Consider the following 18780-nt stretch of genomic DNA (forward strand, 5'->3'; position numbering starts at 1 on the left):
CGCGGGTGGGGGGGGGGGGGGGGGAGTGTATAAAACAAGCATAGTATCTGTCACCTATAAGATATCTGTAAAAGAAAATGAGAGCTGGGTAGCTTAGTATCCTCATCCAGTAGACTGCCATTGAGCCCAACTTTTTACCAAGTGCATCTAAGAGCTTAAATCCTTACCAGAAAAAAGAGCAATATTGTTTATCATGCTCCAAAGCCACTGCAAAAAATAGGGACTTGGTGCAAAATGAGCAGAAAAAATCCAAACCACCTGCTACTGCTTTGTAGCATCAGTGATTATGCCAAGCAGTGGCAACACATGAAGCTGCTATTTGCCAAAGCATCTGGGTTGAAAGCAACATGGTGTTGTTCGCCGGCATTGCTGTACAAGCTAGCACAAAACTGTTTCAAAATGTCAATCTCAGACAGGCTCTTCAAGACTTCTACAGGAATTTGCAGAAATCCTACAATTCTTAGCAACTTCAGAGAGCCCTATCATGTACAAACAGAAGACGCCACAGAGGACTTTCCCTCTTTTTCTCTTCCTCCGCCCCACAAAAGGGTAAGGGGAGACTTCTAACATCTCTAGAAACAAAAGGGAGTAGACAGAAATGGAAAAATGGCCTTTGCCATTATTTGCAAGAAGGAAGCATGGTAGACTCTTGAGAGTGCCATGGTACTAGCCACCTTTAGCCGATAATCCAATGTTTCAACATGTCAGCAATGCTAAAACTTTATGCTACAAATGGGAATCATATGGAAAGGTAGAGCTGCACAGAGACTAATGATCAACAAACAGTATCAAAAGGACTCAAGTCAGAGATAGCCTTCTTCATGTGCTGATAATTATTTTGTTGTGGGTTCTACAATTGTAGAGAAGATGGAGAATAACATAACCTAATCTGTCTTCCTACGTAAGCATGTCCCAAAGGCCATGGAGGGATTTCTCTGAAATGCTCATGGTATCAAAGAGAAAGCAAGCCAAACCATCTTCATGGGCATGAGAAACAAGTTTGTAGTAGCAATGAAGTCCCCAGTCAGCTCCACTTCAACCTCCATAGATTTTCAAGGGAAGCGAAGTCCTCATTAGTGAACCGCTAAGCACATTTATATTGGGGCATAGCACTGTGTTTTTTATAAACACAGAAACTGTCATAAGGTTGGCACAGAGTTTAACTGCAGAGATGGCAGTTTTGTTTGCATATGCTGTGTTTTTTCTTACAACCTTTCAAAATGGTCCATCTCTACCGTACTCATGCGTATGACATTACGGTGAACATTTCTTGAATTCTCAGTAGGCCTGAAAAAATTAAGAGACACCTTGCAGGAGAAAGGGAGATTAGTCTTCTGACCACAAAGCAAATGGGAGGTCTGCACCTGGGCACATTGCAGACTAATGATCAGGAACCAACTACCCCTTCTCAAAAGGCATAGGATTCAAGACACTTATCTGTCTGCTCGATTCTGAGACTGAAAAAAGTTATCTGTGGAGAGAATCTTGAAATTTCCTGGTGCTCCTGTCTTGCCTAGGGTTTAAAGCTCCAATAAATAGAAGACTGAGCTGGATTGTGCTCATCATCCAAAACGAGGCAGCGTATCTTCCTGTCATGGGGAGAACGCTTCCACACAAGAATGTGACCTGATAGGTTCTTATAGCCTTGTGTAGTCTACATTGAAGCATTTTTCTTCACATTTTCTCTTCAAAGTTTCTGATATCGTATTTGAGCAACCTGGTCTCGTGGAAGGTGTCCCTGCCCATGGCAGGGGGGGTTGGAATTAGATGATCTTTACGGTCCCTTCCAGCTCAAACCATTCTATGATTCTATGAATAGGAAAGAACTCTGCCATGGGAAGCTACAATTCTTTTACTTACAGAAATGCATTATCAAAAAATTTCAGTAAACTGGCTTAGTGATGACAAAGGAAAAACGCTCATCTAACCTTGACATGTTAAAGAAATAACAAAGTCAGTGAGTACGTCTAGGCTAATATGTGCCACGTAAGAATATAAACTTTGTATTAAATACTATTATGAGGAAATAGAAAAAAAAAAAACAAACAGACCAACTAAAGTCCCCCAAATGAAAAGAAATAGTTACACTTCCACTTTTCCCTTTGTGCTTTTATCTCTCACTGGACATTCTCCTGTCTTTCTTTATCAAGGACAATACAGCTATCATCATTTTTACAGAAACCATGCAAACATGTTTCTGCATAAGTTCTCAATACTGACCAAAATTCCTACTGACATAATGTGGAGCTTTATCATTTGGTTATCACAGATGCATAGCTGTGCAAACAAAGCTTTTGAAAAGCTCTTAAATAAGAATACAAATTTATTCATATATGTCTCAATCTGTTTCTGCTTGCCTTTGGTGTAACTGAATATGCTGCCAAGAGTTAATCTATTTACTACTATAAAATATTTTTAATAGCTATGTATATAATCTTCACAGTTTGCACAGCTACCCTAAAAACTAGACTCAACTGCAAACCTGGGGAAAGACAGATGCCTTCCCACCTTCTCTCATTTTATATGTTAGCTTGACTTTCCCCAGCAAAATTCAGCTAGTTTTTGACAACCCTGATAAAAGAAGCTAATATTTCTTAATGGTGCTGCTTCATACTCCACTCTGCTCTACTCTGTTCAAACAAATAAAGAAAAGCTTTATAAGAAACACTCAAAGACTTTCCATCCTTCTTCAGTTTATGTGTATCCAAAAATGGCAGATATCTGAGTTCAGCTCATCCACTGGGAACAATTCATCTAAACTATCTTCTCTATGTTCATCAGCAGAAGGGGCCATTTGCCTGGAAGAAATGTGTGTGCGTGCATGCACGCACACGTGCTTGCCTACTACTTTATTTCTGAATTCTGAAGGAATGATCACAGAGTCTCAAAGAATAAGGTTGAGAATCAAGGAATGTAACTTGAAGAAAGATCAATAGTCGGTGGACCCACGCATACAACCCCCTTCTGTAATCAAGTAGATTAGATTCTGTCTACTCAGATGAGGAACTAGACAGACAGGATTTAATTACTGAAGGCCAGAAGCATGTTAGGCATACAGATTCATACTTAGAAGTTAACATGCTTGTCCTTTCCCCTGTAACTGTACTGAGGACCCCAGAATGAGCTGGAGAAAAGAGACTCCCTGACTCTTCAAAAATGAGGATATTGATGCTTCTCCATGGAGCATCTTAAACACACACTTCTAATAACTTTCTAAGGCATTTCTTATTTTCAAAAACTGATCAACTCTTGCAGATAGTTCATATCTTTGAATAAGGAGAGACAGAAAGGAAATGCAGACCTCTCTCAGAGGTTCCATTAATCCAAAAGGTGCAATAACTGTCTAATTACCTGGTCTTTGATGAAATTCAGCTGATTCATTAGATAAATAACCATGAAGCTCATCTTGAGAGGAGACCAAATCACTGTAAGTAGCCTGCTACATAGATTTGCTCATAAGACACCAATTCACTTTTCTCTAAATTGATCAAAAGGCTTAGGTAAGAGGGAGATTAACAATCTTCCTAATGGTTTACTGCAGCTTGTTGGAAAGATGAAGCTACTGCTAATCTGTTATTAAGGATAATGTGGATTTTTGATGGCAAAAAGATACTGCTAATAAACTCAGATCTTTGAAGAAAGTGTGATACAAAATAAAACAATAAAATACCGTATTAAAATACTTTTAAACTATAACCAAGCTGTAAATCATGAGCAAGTGTCTTTGTGCAAAGCAAGAATTCCATTCTCTTCTCTACCAAGCCATTCCCTTCCTTCCCAAAAAAATGGTGAAGCAGATTTTTCATTCATATTATATAGGCTATAGATCACAGAGTTACAGCACACAAATTATTCCTCAGCTGTCTCAATATACATTGAGTGTTTACATGCATCTGAGTTGAATACCTGTAGCGAGAGTGAAAGACTTCAAGTAAAAAGACGTCACTATAGATCTGGCAGTGTTTTTAACCCAAATCATTGCTCTAGACAAAGTTAGCTCCCAAATTCTATTTAAGGAAACTGCCTTCTATTGAAAAACTGCAGTATTCAGCTAGCTACATTTTGGTGGCATTTTTTCTGAACAGAGAGTGTCAGAATTTTTGCATTTGGATGGCAGCCTATAGAGTCTGGATTCCTCCCAAGAAAAAACGAAGTTTCACTTCTTGCCTTCCCCTGGAGCTTCATATGCCTCCAGACATATAAGGAAACACCAAACAAACAAAAAACACAACAACTACTTTTTGCCTTTCTCAAGATTCAAACAGTTGTTGCCTGGGGCCTTTTGCTACCAGTATCTTTGTAGGAATACAAAGCTGAACACAGCATTCTAAACTGAAGTTGCAGAATCCTCACTTGAAAATTGACCAATTGATTTGGGTGTGAAACAGCCTCTTTTTCTGAGGAAGATCTCTTTTTTTCAGACGAGAAGTCATGAAGACCCATAAAGTCCATAAACTCGACCTAAGCCAGAGGACAAGAACAACTTTACAGATACAATTTGTCAGAAGATGGAAGAAAAGAGAACTTTTGAAGAAGTCCTACAGGAAAGCAAGCCAAAATTATCTCGGGCTTTGTATGTGAGAAGGAAGCAAAGCAATATTCCTGCAGCTCCAGGTCAGGAAAAAAGTTATATATATTTATATATATATTATGTATACATAACAAAAGGTAAAATAACATGTTTTCTTTGTTTTGACCAGGAAGAAAAAACCAGTCTTCTTCCAAGACAACAGTAAGTACAAAGGGAAAGGAAAAAGGATTCTACCAGTTCAGTAAACATAGAACTAGCAGCTGCGTACATCTATACTAACAGATTCAGGTGGGCCGAGGAAGGTTCCTAAACACAGAACTATGATCCACTGAGTTCATAAAACGTTAGAGCATTCACAGCATCCGTTCCAACTAGCACTCTTCCCCAGTAACTCCTGGGAATGTGTGGCAGTCAGCATGTTCCAGGAATCCTTCCCAATAGGCAGCTTTCAGGCAGCCACCCAGTTTTACAGGCTAGGACAGTTAACTAGCACAGATGTGTGCTGTTCCATGTGATCGGCTTCAGTGGCTGGGAACATTCAATTTACTAACAGAGAAGTGGGCCTTTTTGTCTGTGAAATTTTATTCTTAAATCTTTTCTGACTACATCTGCTCTTGCAACTCTTTTTTGGCATACTTTACAAACAGTGTCTTCTACCCATCTTGAGAAAAATCTCCTTCCAAACAGTGAAAATGGCAAAACAGAAAAGGTTCAATTGTGAACACATTTTTTGTAAAATACTGGGGTGCAAAGAAAGAAGAAGGAAGGCATGTCAAAAGCTATAGTCTAAAAACTGCACTGCTTGCTTGAAGATTTTGGCCTGGTGAATCTGTTTCTTTGCAAGGTGCTTAGTTTAAAAGAAGCTATTGAGATCAAAGGACAAGAACAATTAGTTGATATTGAGGATCACCAAGTACAAAACATATACATGCAAAGATCTTCACAAACTAGTCTAAATTGAAGTACACAAGACCACCTTGTATTTTTTCAGTTATTTATCAGAATCATCTTAATGCTAGAATCAAAGTTTTCCTTCAGCATCTCAACATGCCAATTTTGAAAAACTGAATTTCGGAGAAGAATTCAGAGATGTGAAGATGTAGCTTAAAAGAAACACTAGATTTTGTACACCACCACCTGAGACTAAGCACCAGAAATACACTTAAACTATATGCTATGGATACATCATTTTACTCAGGTAGGTCTCCAAGAATTACTCAGTGCTGTAAAATGATTACTTAATTTTACAGCAAAAAATTTTAGAAATGTATAACTTAATATTAAGAAACAAGAATAAATCAATTAATAGATTACTGCTTTTTTACAATCTTTAAGGAGTTAACACATAGCCCACTTAAAGCATCATCTTAACATAAAAATATGGAGCACTACCTAAAACAGAGTTGTAAATGAAGGTATGATGGACATCCGTTGCTTTTCACAGATATTTTGATAAACTTTAGCAAGTGAAATATTTCAAAGGGCAAGCTCCCCCTTTCATTTCAAGGTAGCACAAAGCCTCCATATACTGAAAGGTACAAAACTTGGTAAACGTTTTTCTTCTTTAATATTTTTTAATAAGCTGATCCAATACATGTAAGCCAATATTCCATACCTACATGAAGATAGCACTTACCCATTTTATATTCAATCCAACTCACGGAGAAGGATCTCATCTACTTCTGAGAGACATTACTAGCAAGTAGAACTCATATTAATGTGACAGGTGAAATCATATATACTTTTACTAATACAGAAAAACTTGCAGTCTCAGTTCATACCATCTAGGCACATTCAGTGACCTTGGAGGAGCATGAAGATGGATGAAAGTCCTAGTACAGATAAGCTAGCATTTAAAAAAGAATCCATCAAAATATGGTTGTATTCATCCCACTTCTTGGGCTTCTATAATCGCTGCTGTCTGTACAGGGATCTTCATGTATTGCCAGAAACAGTTATTTATTCCTCTGGAATGGTGAGACAGACCCAAGGAACTGTGGACTATAATCACAGTACTACAACACTTCTTCTCTATTCAAATGCCTTACTGCCTACATAACCACGTAAAACATCGCTTGTGTCCACAAACCAGGCAAGAATGAAATTGACTTCACCCACCTTTGCAAACATGATCCTTCTATTTCATTTCCTGGCAGAGCACATCTATCAATCCTTCTACATTACATTTCAGAGGTAGGCAAACAAGCAGCAAGTTCACTCCAAGATACTGACCTCAAATAGGCAAGATGCACAAATATGAAAATTCTCTGTGAGGTTAGTAAAGACACTGTGAGACAAGGTAACAGTGTTGGGTGGTATACCAAACTTTAGGTTGTATTCTCTGTTCACACATAAAGTGGATTCAGTAAGACAATGAAATAGAAATCAGGAGTATGCAAAAAAGAAACCAGTTAGAAGAACCAGAAATAACCAGTACAAGTAGAACTTAATACTATGCTTGCACCCTCAGTTTTTTAAGGGACCCTTAATAATCAATTTGTTAGGAAAATCCAGGCACCAATAGATTTCCATGGGGGAAGAGGAAATCAAGAACAAATCTCTCTCCTATGTCTGGAACAAAACTGCTGCCACCTGTTCCACCTTTATTGCAAATACATTCAACAGTTGTCTCTATCTGCAATATACTAAAATTTAGATCTTCAAAGATATTTACGTACCTAACTTAGCAAAATATCAACAGGAGTTAGATGTAAGTATCAATGAAGTGCTCGGCCCCAGAAACAAGGCTTCAGAATACCACTTTGGTTGATCAGTTTATGTTGTGCTGCATTTACCCACTGTTGCCAGGATAACTGAAAGGTCAAAACTGCAAATTTAATGTCTCACCACCACTTATAAAAACAAATGATTGTTTCTTGCTCTCTAATCTAATCATTGTCCGTAACAGCTTATCAACAAATGTGTATTTTTGAGAATAGAGTGTCAAGATGAAAATCTGAGAACTGAAACACTCCCAGTTTTACGACATTTTCCAAGCTTAATTACGTTCCTTAGTACAGGAGGTTTTAACTAGACCCACTTAGACTATGTCTGAACTGCATCTAGTGACATACAACAGCTGACAAGTACGTCCTTAAGTTGTCTTATGAAAATATCCAAACTAATAAGCATGGATAGTTGACTGCATATTAAGACATGGAAACTATCATAAAACCTGGTGAGAGGAACACTTACTGCCCTACATGTAACTAGGCAAAAAACTCCATCATCAAGTCTTAGCATATCATATGTTGCTTTGACAAGCTGGTAATACACCGGCTTGGCATACCAGTTAGGCTTCAAGCTAACAGAACGTGTGGTCGCCACCGTATGGAATAGCATTTAATATAAACGTATTAAAAACCATATATCAAGGGAATAGGAAACAGCTGGCTGATAGAAACAGAAAAATAACAGTTTTTAAGAAGTCATAATGTCCAGTTTCAGCAAGATTTATGAACAATGTTTGCATAGTTCTTGCACCTCACCTACCTGATAAAGTACTATCAACGGAATTCCTACCAAGAACTATGAAGTACTCGGGACTGGCTGTTAAGAGAGCCATCCTATGGCTTCTCTAACTTAAAACCTAACCTCAAAAGAATATAACTGTTCATGGATGGAGGGAGAGGTCACTTATATGTGACTGCATGATTTATAAAATAGGATGCCTCCTACAAACATTTATTCCCCTGCTTATGGATTCTACATAGGGTATGCTAAGGAACCAAAGTGGTGCATGTTTAAGTTAAGCCACTATTAAGCTTGTTTAGTGCCAGGGCTGGTCAAAACTGATGAATTTAAGGTATTCTGTCTCCACAGACAGCAAATCCAAATAAAGCTATTGCTGTGTGCAATGAAAGATTTGCACCCTAGGATGTACTTTAGGAATGCAAGACTTCAGATGTGATTCTTAGAAAGCTGTAAAGGGCAAGCTCCTGGACTAGTGTTGCCCATTGCTGAATTCAAGGGAAGAAGCTTCTTCTGGATACAAACCAATGGCCTTACCCTAAGAAGCACAGGGCTAAGATTCACTTCAAAGGCCATCCCCACTCCTAACTTCATTCAAAAACCTCCCAACCCAGGCAAACAGTATCACTCCGTGAATGCAGTTTGCTATGGAAAGCATACGAAAACAGGACAAAGAAAGCTGTCTGCAATATGATGCCTAAGACAGGAACACTCACACAAGCAAACACCTGAGCCAGTAAGTCAACATGATATAGCTCAATGCTGAGACTATATTAGCAGCTCTAAATGCAGTCTAGCCATCCTATTACTGTGTTACCCAAGAGAACCTTTACTTTTCATTCACAGACTGAACACTCTGACACCACAGGGGCTTTTTCATTACAGCTGCTCATTTGATGACTTTAAGGGCTATAAGAAAGACTCTGTATTTGTAGTGTTATGTTCATTGTAGACCTCAGGCATTCTCAGTGGACAGACCAACCAATAATTCTGGAAATGTGTAACATTTTTTATAATAATTAAGATAGTAATTCCTAACATGAATTTGAATTTTTTTTGTTCAAAATCAAATTTTTCTCAAGTCTAAATGAGTCTTTTCTCTTAGAAATAGGTAACAAATAAGTTTCAGCCTCGCAATATAGCTGCTGGAGCATTACCGTTCATCAAAAAGAAATGCCTTCATCACTTAATACTTTGTTGAAAGTTATCTCAAAAAAAAAGTTTTGAAAAGAGGACCACATAAATCAGGATACAAAATGAATAGAAATTACTTTTCCAAAAACTAGAGGTGTGTATCTTTAAGATACTTTTATTTCAAGCATTATGCAGCAACGTAATGCTTCTGAAAGTGCAAAGCTCCTCTGAATCCCTATCTCAATGGTCCCTGGAGCTGAGAATATCTCAACTCTGCCAACACAGGAGAGGTAGACTTGGCTGCAATGGCTGGAGCTCTCTGCATCCTCCCCTCTCCCTGCCCTCCTGAAGAAACGAGATGCTGTTGACTACTGCCACTCAATGCCCCTGTGAGCCCCACTGAGCACTTTTATGAGCAGCCTAAGAAAGAATATTTCAATTTTGCTGCAAAACACAAATGAAACTTCCAGACATGAAAAAAACCATAGACAACTACTAACAGGGCTTTCTACAAGAATTCACACCTATCTCTCTTAAGAGAGTTGCTCTCTCTTAAGAGGAAGCAAATTAAATAAAAACAGAGGCCTCTCAAGATTTTCTGGTTCAGATGCTTCAGTCTGTTCCTGAATAAGAAAAGTAGCATTCTCCACCAGGTGATACTTCCATGCCATAACCCTGGAACAGGATTTTTGTCAGTTGTTTCCTCTTAGATGAGGGCTGAAAACTTAAATCTTCAGTATCATGGGTACTAAGCAATTTTGGAGGAGGGGGAAAAAAATAATCCCTTTTTCTTTTAAATAGGCAACTTCTTTTTAAATATGGATGCATGAATCTAACTTTAGCTGTCCAGGTTTTCACATTTCTGATCTCAAATACAGAAAGTAGAGCATTAATCTAGTCTTTTGACTTCAAGGTTATCATTCATTGAGGTCAATGACTCCATCTCTGAAAAGCAGAACATCCACTTTCAGTATGATAACTGTTGCCCTTCAGTAAACAACCGTGTTCAACTCATTCCTGACTGCTTTCTTACAACTGCTGACAAAAAACTAGCAGGCAGAAAGACAGCATGAATAACTCCTGCAAAGGGAATTATCTATGTAAAAACAGTGGTTAACCCTAAAAGCATTCGTATTCATTCAAAGTGCTCATTAGCTATCTATATTTAAAACTTCCACTACTAATGAGCAACTCCATCTCTTATGTTATTTTCTTGCTATCTTCTGTTTATGTTAAACTTCTGTTTATCTGCCCAGCCAAGACCTGTATATCCAACAAAAACTTCCTGCAATGACACAATCAAATATGTGAACAAGTTACTGACAGATAGAATCAGTCTAATTGGAATGGAAGTCACCAAACAGAAACAAAACCAGAACCAGCCCACACCGTGCTTCAGTATGGAATTAGCACACAAGCCAAATGTTTGCTCCTTTACAACCCAATTGTGGTTTTATGCCAGCAACATACATCTCGCAAAAGACACTCCAGGTACACAATTACTTAAGTGGAAACATAGATAGTACTCTCATCATCTCCACAAGAAGACACAGGTAAGTAGTAAAAAGGTGATGCCCCAGTAAGGTTTTGGAATTCCCTGGTAAAACTTAGTAGTACAAACTAGTTCAAAGGCATATCAGCAGACCTGGTATAGCATAACACAGCTGAACTTCAAAATACAGAGCAGCAGTATTGGACACAATTTTTTTTTACTACAGAATAACAGTGGCATTTTTTGCTTTGGTTTGTTTTTTTACTACTGACAGATACAAAAACATTATTCAAAATAGCTACAAGGCTCAATGAAATCAGTAGCTAAAATATTAGGAATATGAGATGTGAGAGACATGGCCCAATTCTAAATTTTCATTCTACTCTTACACAAAACTAACACCTGTACGCTTTCAAGACTATAAATTCAACCCAATCCAAGAACTTCCCACAAGTCTTTACTCCGCATTTGCTACATTTTAATAAGCAATGCAGCTTGGGGGGGGGAGGGGGGGGCACAAGTATCTAGGCAAGTATTTACTACTTCATTGTTCTTGCACTATTCTTATTGAGTACTACTGGAATGGCTTTTTTTTTCTTTTCCAAACATGATCAATATTTTCCTGAAGCTAAAAGCAATATGATCACTTCCGATGTTTTATCAAACTTGAATATATAATTTTCACCTTTTATATCATTTGCTTGGTTCTCAACATCTCTAGTGCATTCAATATATTTTCATGATGATAAGAACTTGATAAACTATTATTTTGATCTGTCTTCTACATTCAAATCCACCCATGAAAGTGTGAATGTGTTAAAAAAAATAAAGTTAATACATGATAAATTCTACTGCACAATTAAAGGTAAAATAATCACCCTACACTTCTTTTTAATGAATTTATATGATCAAACCTCTGGATCAGTTTATACAGGCATAAGAATTGGGCAAAAATACTGTAATATTTATATACTACATATGTCTATTTAAGACATAACTGGTAACAGTTACCCTGTTTTCCATGCTGCCCTTAGTATGCAGAAATGTCCCAAACAATGTTGTTCAATGGTCTTGTGAGAGATCTAAATCAGGAAGAGATACCTGTTGTGTTTTAATATAAAGTGCATCATCATCAAGAAGCAGTTCAGAACATGCAGACTCTTTTTCCTTCCCTTCTGCTTTCAAGAACAATACTTCAGCATTAACTGTTACCAGTTAATCTCCTCTGAGAGTTATCAGCATGTGGTGTTAAGGAATAGATGCTTCTGGAACTTGTACTTTTGGTTTAGTAGATCTATACTGGTCCCTTATACTCTCAACTGACATATCAGTCCTTTTCTTATGAAGGTTAAGACAAGACAAGAAGCTTTAAGCTCTCCAAAAGCTTAAAGATCAGACAACTAATTATTTTTAGTTACATATTCCTAGGCTGCAGCTAACTAGAAAAATCAAAGCCAAAACCAGAAAGTTCTTTGTTACAGAACCAATCCATTTTTATAAGGTAGCCTCCACAAAGAGGAGGGAAAAAAGTAATAACCAACCATACAGTTATACTCTGCTTAACAGGTGCAGGACAAGATGTAGCAACCACTTTGAAAACATGAACTTTTAAACACAAGATGAATTCTTGCTTGCAAGTACAGAGCACAATCCCGTATTTGATGCTACCACACCATAAAAAACACTTGCTATTGTGATTATCAGCATAATAACTACAACCATAATGGTAGTAATAGCATTGGCACTTATGGTTCCTTCCTTTCACAAAACATCCTGGAGAGACTGACTTTCAAACTACAAAGAGGTAAAAAGAAAAATTCACATTCTGAAAATATCTTTTTAATCACAAACCACATTCTAAGGCATTAACTTTGTTATCACAACATGCATTTGTAGTGAACAAGCATGTCTGAAATAGAAATTTAGCTTTTCCTATAATGAGCTGAACCCCCAGCTTTCCTTTTTGCAGCATTTCACTAAAAAGCAGTATAGAACCTATAAAATCTACAAGTTAACAAGACTGACAAAAAGCAATTATTGAAAATCTTCCGGTTCTCCAGACTGAAAGTATCTTAAAGTGCCCTTCTCTACATGTGTCCTACATATCATAGGTGCTAAGAAAGGGCAAAACCAGAAGTCAGACAGGCTGCAAATTTGGTTTCCTGGTTAGTCAAATTGGAAAATAAGATTCAATATCACCATTTCTTAATATTTTCACTTTTTTTTTTAAAGCAGTGGACATTAATACATTTCTGTGTTTTCAGCTTAAGTGGTGATCTAAAATTCAAGTATTCCAAGATAAAAAAAGTGAAAAAATCCTCTTCCTCAAGAGGATTGTTTCCCTCAGTTACGCTGTGGTTAATTTTAGGGTTTTAGAGTAGGTCAGTTTCCAGTGAAATGAAGAGATGCCCATTATAAGAAACAATTCACTTAGCCTATAGAAGCTTTCATCCTTTAGCCAAAGGTACCTGAGACAGTACTAGGCATCTCTGATCAGTCACCCAGATCAGTCACCCTCAGAAGCCAAGCCTTGTTGAAAATGCAAAAGACCTGTCCTCTATAACCACAAAACCTTTCAATTTCTGGCCTGACCTCTCCTCAGCTACTTTGAACTGGAGAAAGATATCAGCAGAGTCATCATATGATTCTTGCTGTTACTGCATTACAAAATAATTACAGTACATTTTTTCATTTTAAGGCATGCAAATCAAGTTTATTCTCAGAACCTCAGCATACTAATATTGGCTCTCCTAATAAACAGAAAACTGCAAATAAATCTTACTTGTCTAACTTCCAACTTATCTGACACATCAGAAGCCTGCAAGTCTTTGTCAAGATATGACTGTTTCTCACTCTGTATTTATCACGGGACTTCTAAATAAAGAATTTGGGCTTTAGAAGACAGAATTACTACTTAAAATTTAAAATCTTGTATACATTTCTATTCTTGAAGCTCGTAATTCTACAAGCTCACCATCATCAGAAATCCCGACCAAAACTGAAAGTGCCTAAGTTTTAAATCAGATTAACGTATTCCAATATGAAACTTAATTCTCTCAAACAGTGTAAGATACATAAGGTACTATTTCACAATACTATCTTTCCTTTCAGTTCTGGGATCAATACTTTTAAAGCTTTCAAGCCATTTTCTTAATATTTAAGTTGGGCTATATTTTAATCTACACTGCAACAAGCAAATGACCTACAATGTTATCAATTGCAATGACTGCCTGCTAGACAGAACTCCACAAATTTGACAGGACATCGAAAGATTCAATTTTGAGACTTTAAATTTATTCCTCCAGATTTATATATTTAAAATAAATGAAATATCCCTTCAGAATACTTTTTTCTTTCTCCTCTTCTTTGCCCCACCTAATTTTAGAATTCTTTAGACCCAGTTTTACTTGAGCTATCAACATACAACTTACAAACATTCAACTGAAATGAATGAATATTTAGTTTTCACAGAATGAAATATGCACTTACAGCATCTTGGTCATAATCCAACATGCTCCATGTAAATATACCCTCTAAAGCTGTTTATGCATGAACAGCTGATGCAACTGAAAACTGTCAATCAGGAGATGATCTGGATGCATACGTAAATCTATCTAGCTTTTTTCCCCAGCCCCAAGGATTCATGGGTTTTAAAGCCAAACAAGAAAATAAAAGATCTGTCTTATGTGTACTTCATTGTTATAGGCCTCAAAATGTAAGTCACAGAACTGTTCATTGCTTAAGTAAGGGCATTTGGGTGAGAAGAACTACATCAATCCTCCTGTACAACCTAAATTTTATTCTACTTCTGCTGATCATGATTTTTCATGTCAAAATAATAACCGTATTTCCAGCAAAACAGTATCACTAAGAATAAGCTATTTAATCTGCAAATACACTTGGTACGTACAGTATTTTGATTAACAAAAAACGGAAGAACTTCCCAAAACACCAATCTGAAGAATGACTAGTGACTTTCAAAGATGTGCAAAGATCATCAGTTCCTTAGAAATCTTACAGTAACTGGATATAAGCATGTGATAAGGCATAGTGAACTCTTAGCTATTAATTTGAATGAAATGCTCTTTTTCAGATGAATCGGTAACATTTCTTTAAAAGAAAGTTAATGAATGATTGAAATAGTGTGTCACTAAAAAGGTGACATACATCTGTTGGCAAGTGGAGGGCATTAAAAGGGAGTAATAACAAATAAGACAAGACTGAAAGCAGTACATTTAGTTAGCATCTTTAAAAGCAAACTTTTTTTTTGCATAAAACTTTGGAAACAATATTTCCATTCAGGGAAACCATCTTCTTCCTGGACTGTTGCAGAAGAGTTTCAAAGGGCAAAGAAAGATTTTGAAATTCTGCAGATTCTTAAATATTCTACTGAGGTTGGAACAACATAATTTTGGGGGTGCAGAGAATGGAATAGAAACAAAAAGTAAATCAAGAACATCAAAGATTTCCCTTCTAAACACCCTTGAAAATAAGATTACCTGTATGCATCGTCTTCTTTCAAGTCTCATATCATCCTGCAGGGGTGTGGGGGACGGGGGGAGTCCAGCAGCAAACAACACTGCAAAATGAAGAAAAAAGAAGTAAATGTAAATACAAACTAGTAAGATACCTAAAAAAAACCCCATAAAACCTCCATTCTACTAGATCCATGTAGTGCTTAGTTCAACCCTAGCTCAGGTATAACTACAGAGCTAAACCAAGGAAGTTCCAACAGAAAATGAAGTTTTCTGACAGTAAAAGTAGAGACAGACATTAGAAAGACTATCTTCCACTGACATCGATTGTTAGAAAAAAAAAATTATCTAAGTATCAAAATTTCAGGGATTAACTTAAATTTTAACTGGTCATTGAACAGTTCTGAAAATTAAGGTCTTCCAAAAAAAGTTCTTCTCAGACCTACAAAAGTGAAATTATTGGTAGTTACCCATCTGTGCAAAGCCCTTAAATATATGGATTTTTACAGAAACACAGGACAATATTCATAAAACATGACAACTTCTGTAGGATTTTACCCAATCAACAAACTGTAGAACTATAAGTGCACATAAATCCATAAATGTACAAGTCCATTTCTTCCTCCTATCTCACATGAAATTGCATTAGGTTCACCTTACACCAAATTAAAGTATGATCATAAAAATAAAATTACAACTTTCTACAAGACAAAGAGATATAAAGGCATGAGTTTCTAGGAAGAAGTCTCTAACAAAAGTTTAAAAAAATGGTGGGATTATGAAAAGAAAAAACAAACAAACAAACAAACACCCAACAACTAACCAACCCCTGCGTCAGAGTATTTTTCAAGTATTTGCTTTTCACCTGTTCTCCAACAAAACATCATTGGTGGTCTACAACCTATGAAAACATCAAAACCACTTAGAAAGTAATGAGAATTTTAGAGAACCTCTGCAAATTACCTAACTGCTCAAATTGTAGAGTTTATATTATTATTTAAACACCTCCTGATTTATGTAACTCCAAGAAAATGTCTAGCCTAAAATGCGCTATTTACTGCAATGTAAGCAGAAAACGTTGCAGTTGACTCCATTTCTTCATTAACAATGACTGTTTAAGTCCTGCATATACCCTAAACCCAGCCAGCTTTTCTTCCACCACACTGGCTTCTTCCTTGTGCCACAGAAATGTGACATGCACACAAAGACATGCACACACAAAAGGGGGTGGCAGGACAACAAGGAAGAATTACTTTTTTAATACACGTAGGAGCATATGTTGCTGCGGTTCTATTGTTATTTTACAAGCAGGTGAGTTCTTGCTGTCATGCCTCCAAAAGATGGAGGAGGCAAACAAAAACTGGCCATCGTACATCATGAATCAACAGCCTTAGTTTTTTACTGCTGAAGTTCCACAGAGACCTAGAACATCACTGCCACATCCCCAGTAGCCATAAACTCGGCAAGGCTGATGGGTACTGCCTAAGGCTACGCAAGATCCCACAAACTAGGCACTCTCATGCCTAAATTGCTTCAATTTGGATAAAAGATTCGGTCTGGTATGTATGCTAACTGTAAACACCACACAGACAGACACAGTGTCTTCCACTGAGCTTAGTCCCACTAAACTTAGCAGAGGCAGTCACTTGTATTCAAGAACAAGAAAAAAAAAAAAAAGGGAGAGAAAATTCTTCTCTTCTTTACACTAAATAGTCTCTGGATTTAAACAAACAAACAATAGAAGTCCTGTATGTCCAGCCTACACGGGTGTCTTTAGGCTACAGAGCTACAGTCCCATTTTTGAAAGCTCTCTGGCCAAGATACCTTTTTTTGTTTGTTTTTTTTTAACCTGCAGTATCTATGTACACCAGGATTATAGAAAGCCTCTTCCAGTAGTAGCTGCACGGACTGAAGGCATCACTCTCTTGTCTTCACCACCTTGTAGCTCAAATACAGCAAGAATCACCTCTCATTTGCATCAGTACAAGGCTAGTTTCAATACTAAGCCAGCTTAGTTCAAACTATCAACAAATATAGTTTGAGCAAAGCTAGCTGATTTTCAGCCACAATAGACTGTAGAGCGTTCATACATTGTCTTCTGCCAGTTCCACAATGGGAATGGTAAGCTCCAAAAGCAGCACATTAGCACATCTCCGGAGCTTTACAACAGCCTAATGTTGTATCAAACTGACTGCAACGCTAGCAACATACAGCACTGTCGTGGGCAACAGACTGCCAACTCTATTCCAAACCATAAGAGGAAATCAGTTGATAAGAACATACTATCCAATAAACACAGAGACTACCAACCTATAGCTACAGAACTTGAAATCACACAGCTGCTTTTGTCAAAGCAGTAAAGCAACTTCATACATAGGGGAAGCTATGCTTTTTGCTGATACGAAATCTAGAATATTTTAAAATCACTTGTAATACTAACTCTGAAAAAGTATTTATCTTGCAAAGAATTCACAAAGGTGTAAGAAAGGAGAAACCACACTGGAAAGGTAACGCACACAGACTTGAATTATTTCAGAATTTAGAAGATGACATTAGAGCTACTGACAATAAGGAAGAGTTGCTGATGTAACTATAAAATCATTAACAGTTTATTAACAAGGAATCAATACATCTGCCCACTTCACAGCTAACCAGCAAAATATATCCATCACAAACCAATACAGCTCTCCAACAATTATCACATTCTGAAGAACTGGACAACTAGCATGGAATTAAGAACCGGAGTGGAAAAGCAGGTGTCTATTGTAGCACTGTATTCTAAGAAGGGACCCACAACATAAAAAGTAATTTTAAAACATTAGTGGAGAAAAAAGACAATGAGATACTGTGATGGTAACAGTATCACAGACACACAACATAAAAGGGTAACATTTTAAACTTTTTTTTTTTAATAGAGACAACCAAATCACATATAATAGCTGCAGGGGCAACACATTAAACTCAGTAACTGAGTGTCTTCTGTTGTGCCTCTGCATTGCCAAGTTCTTAAAACCAAAAGACCTTTTACACAGCCTGTACAAGGGCTTCCTGGTTTAGATAATAAACTGATGATAAGAGGAGGCAAGAACAAATCGCACTCATCACACAGTCTGTAAGATCATTACTAGAAGAATCCCCTTAGTAATAACATATACTGGGCTTCAAGAACCCAGTTTGATCTACTTACTGGTATAGAACAGAAGTGAATTGGAAATAAAGGAGTAGAGGGAGGAAGAGATGACAAGAAAGGTGTTGAAAAGCAAATTATTGAAAGTGATATAGCAAACAAAAAGAATAAAAGCTGAAGTCTTTCATTTAAACAGAGAGCAGTTCTTAGAAATCAACTGTGTATGAACCTACCATGCTAAAACTACTTCATGCTTTTATTTCCTATTTTAATTAATGTTGCTTTCTACTCTTCATCTTTCCTACCCACACAATGCTCCTCTGATCTACTCAAAATACAGATAATGGGATTACCTATCCAAAGCCACTCCACATTCATGAATAATTTCAAGTGTAGAGTTCAGCTTTATTGCTGAGCACATTTTATCTCAGGTTATACTCCACCATATTATAAAGATGGTGACTGTGAAAAAACAAAGCCTTCATGAGTCTCTGACTTTTCCTTACACCATAAACCTAGTTCACCTATTAACCTCTCTGAGGACTAATGT

General features: G+C 37.0%; 1 protein-coding gene across 3 annotated transcripts in view; it reads right to left on the reverse strand.

Moving 5' to 3' along the window:
* The window catches only part of DYRK1A (dual-specificity tyrosine-(Y)-phosphorylation regulated kinase 1A), an 85528-nt gene that overhangs the window by 40431 nt on the left and 26317 nt on the right, over positions 1-18780 (reverse strand). For all 3 annotated transcript variants that reach the window (XM_010580331.1, XM_010580333.1, XM_010580332.1), the window contains exon 2: positions 15128-15207. In XM_010580331.1, coding sequence (XP_010578633.1) covers positions 15128-15137 — 10 coding nt within the window. In that variant the 5' untranslated portion in view covers positions 15138-15207. The remainder of the gene's footprint in view (positions 1-15127; positions 15208-18780) is intronic.

This window comes from Haliaeetus leucocephalus, unplaced genomic scaffold, assembly GCF_000737465.1.
Source record: "Haliaeetus leucocephalus isolate CR32 unplaced genomic scaffold, Haliaeetus_leucocephalus-4.0 Scaffold702, whole genome shotgun sequence".
Taxonomy (NCBI): Eukaryota; Metazoa; Chordata; class Aves; order Accipitriformes; family Accipitridae; genus Haliaeetus; species Haliaeetus leucocephalus.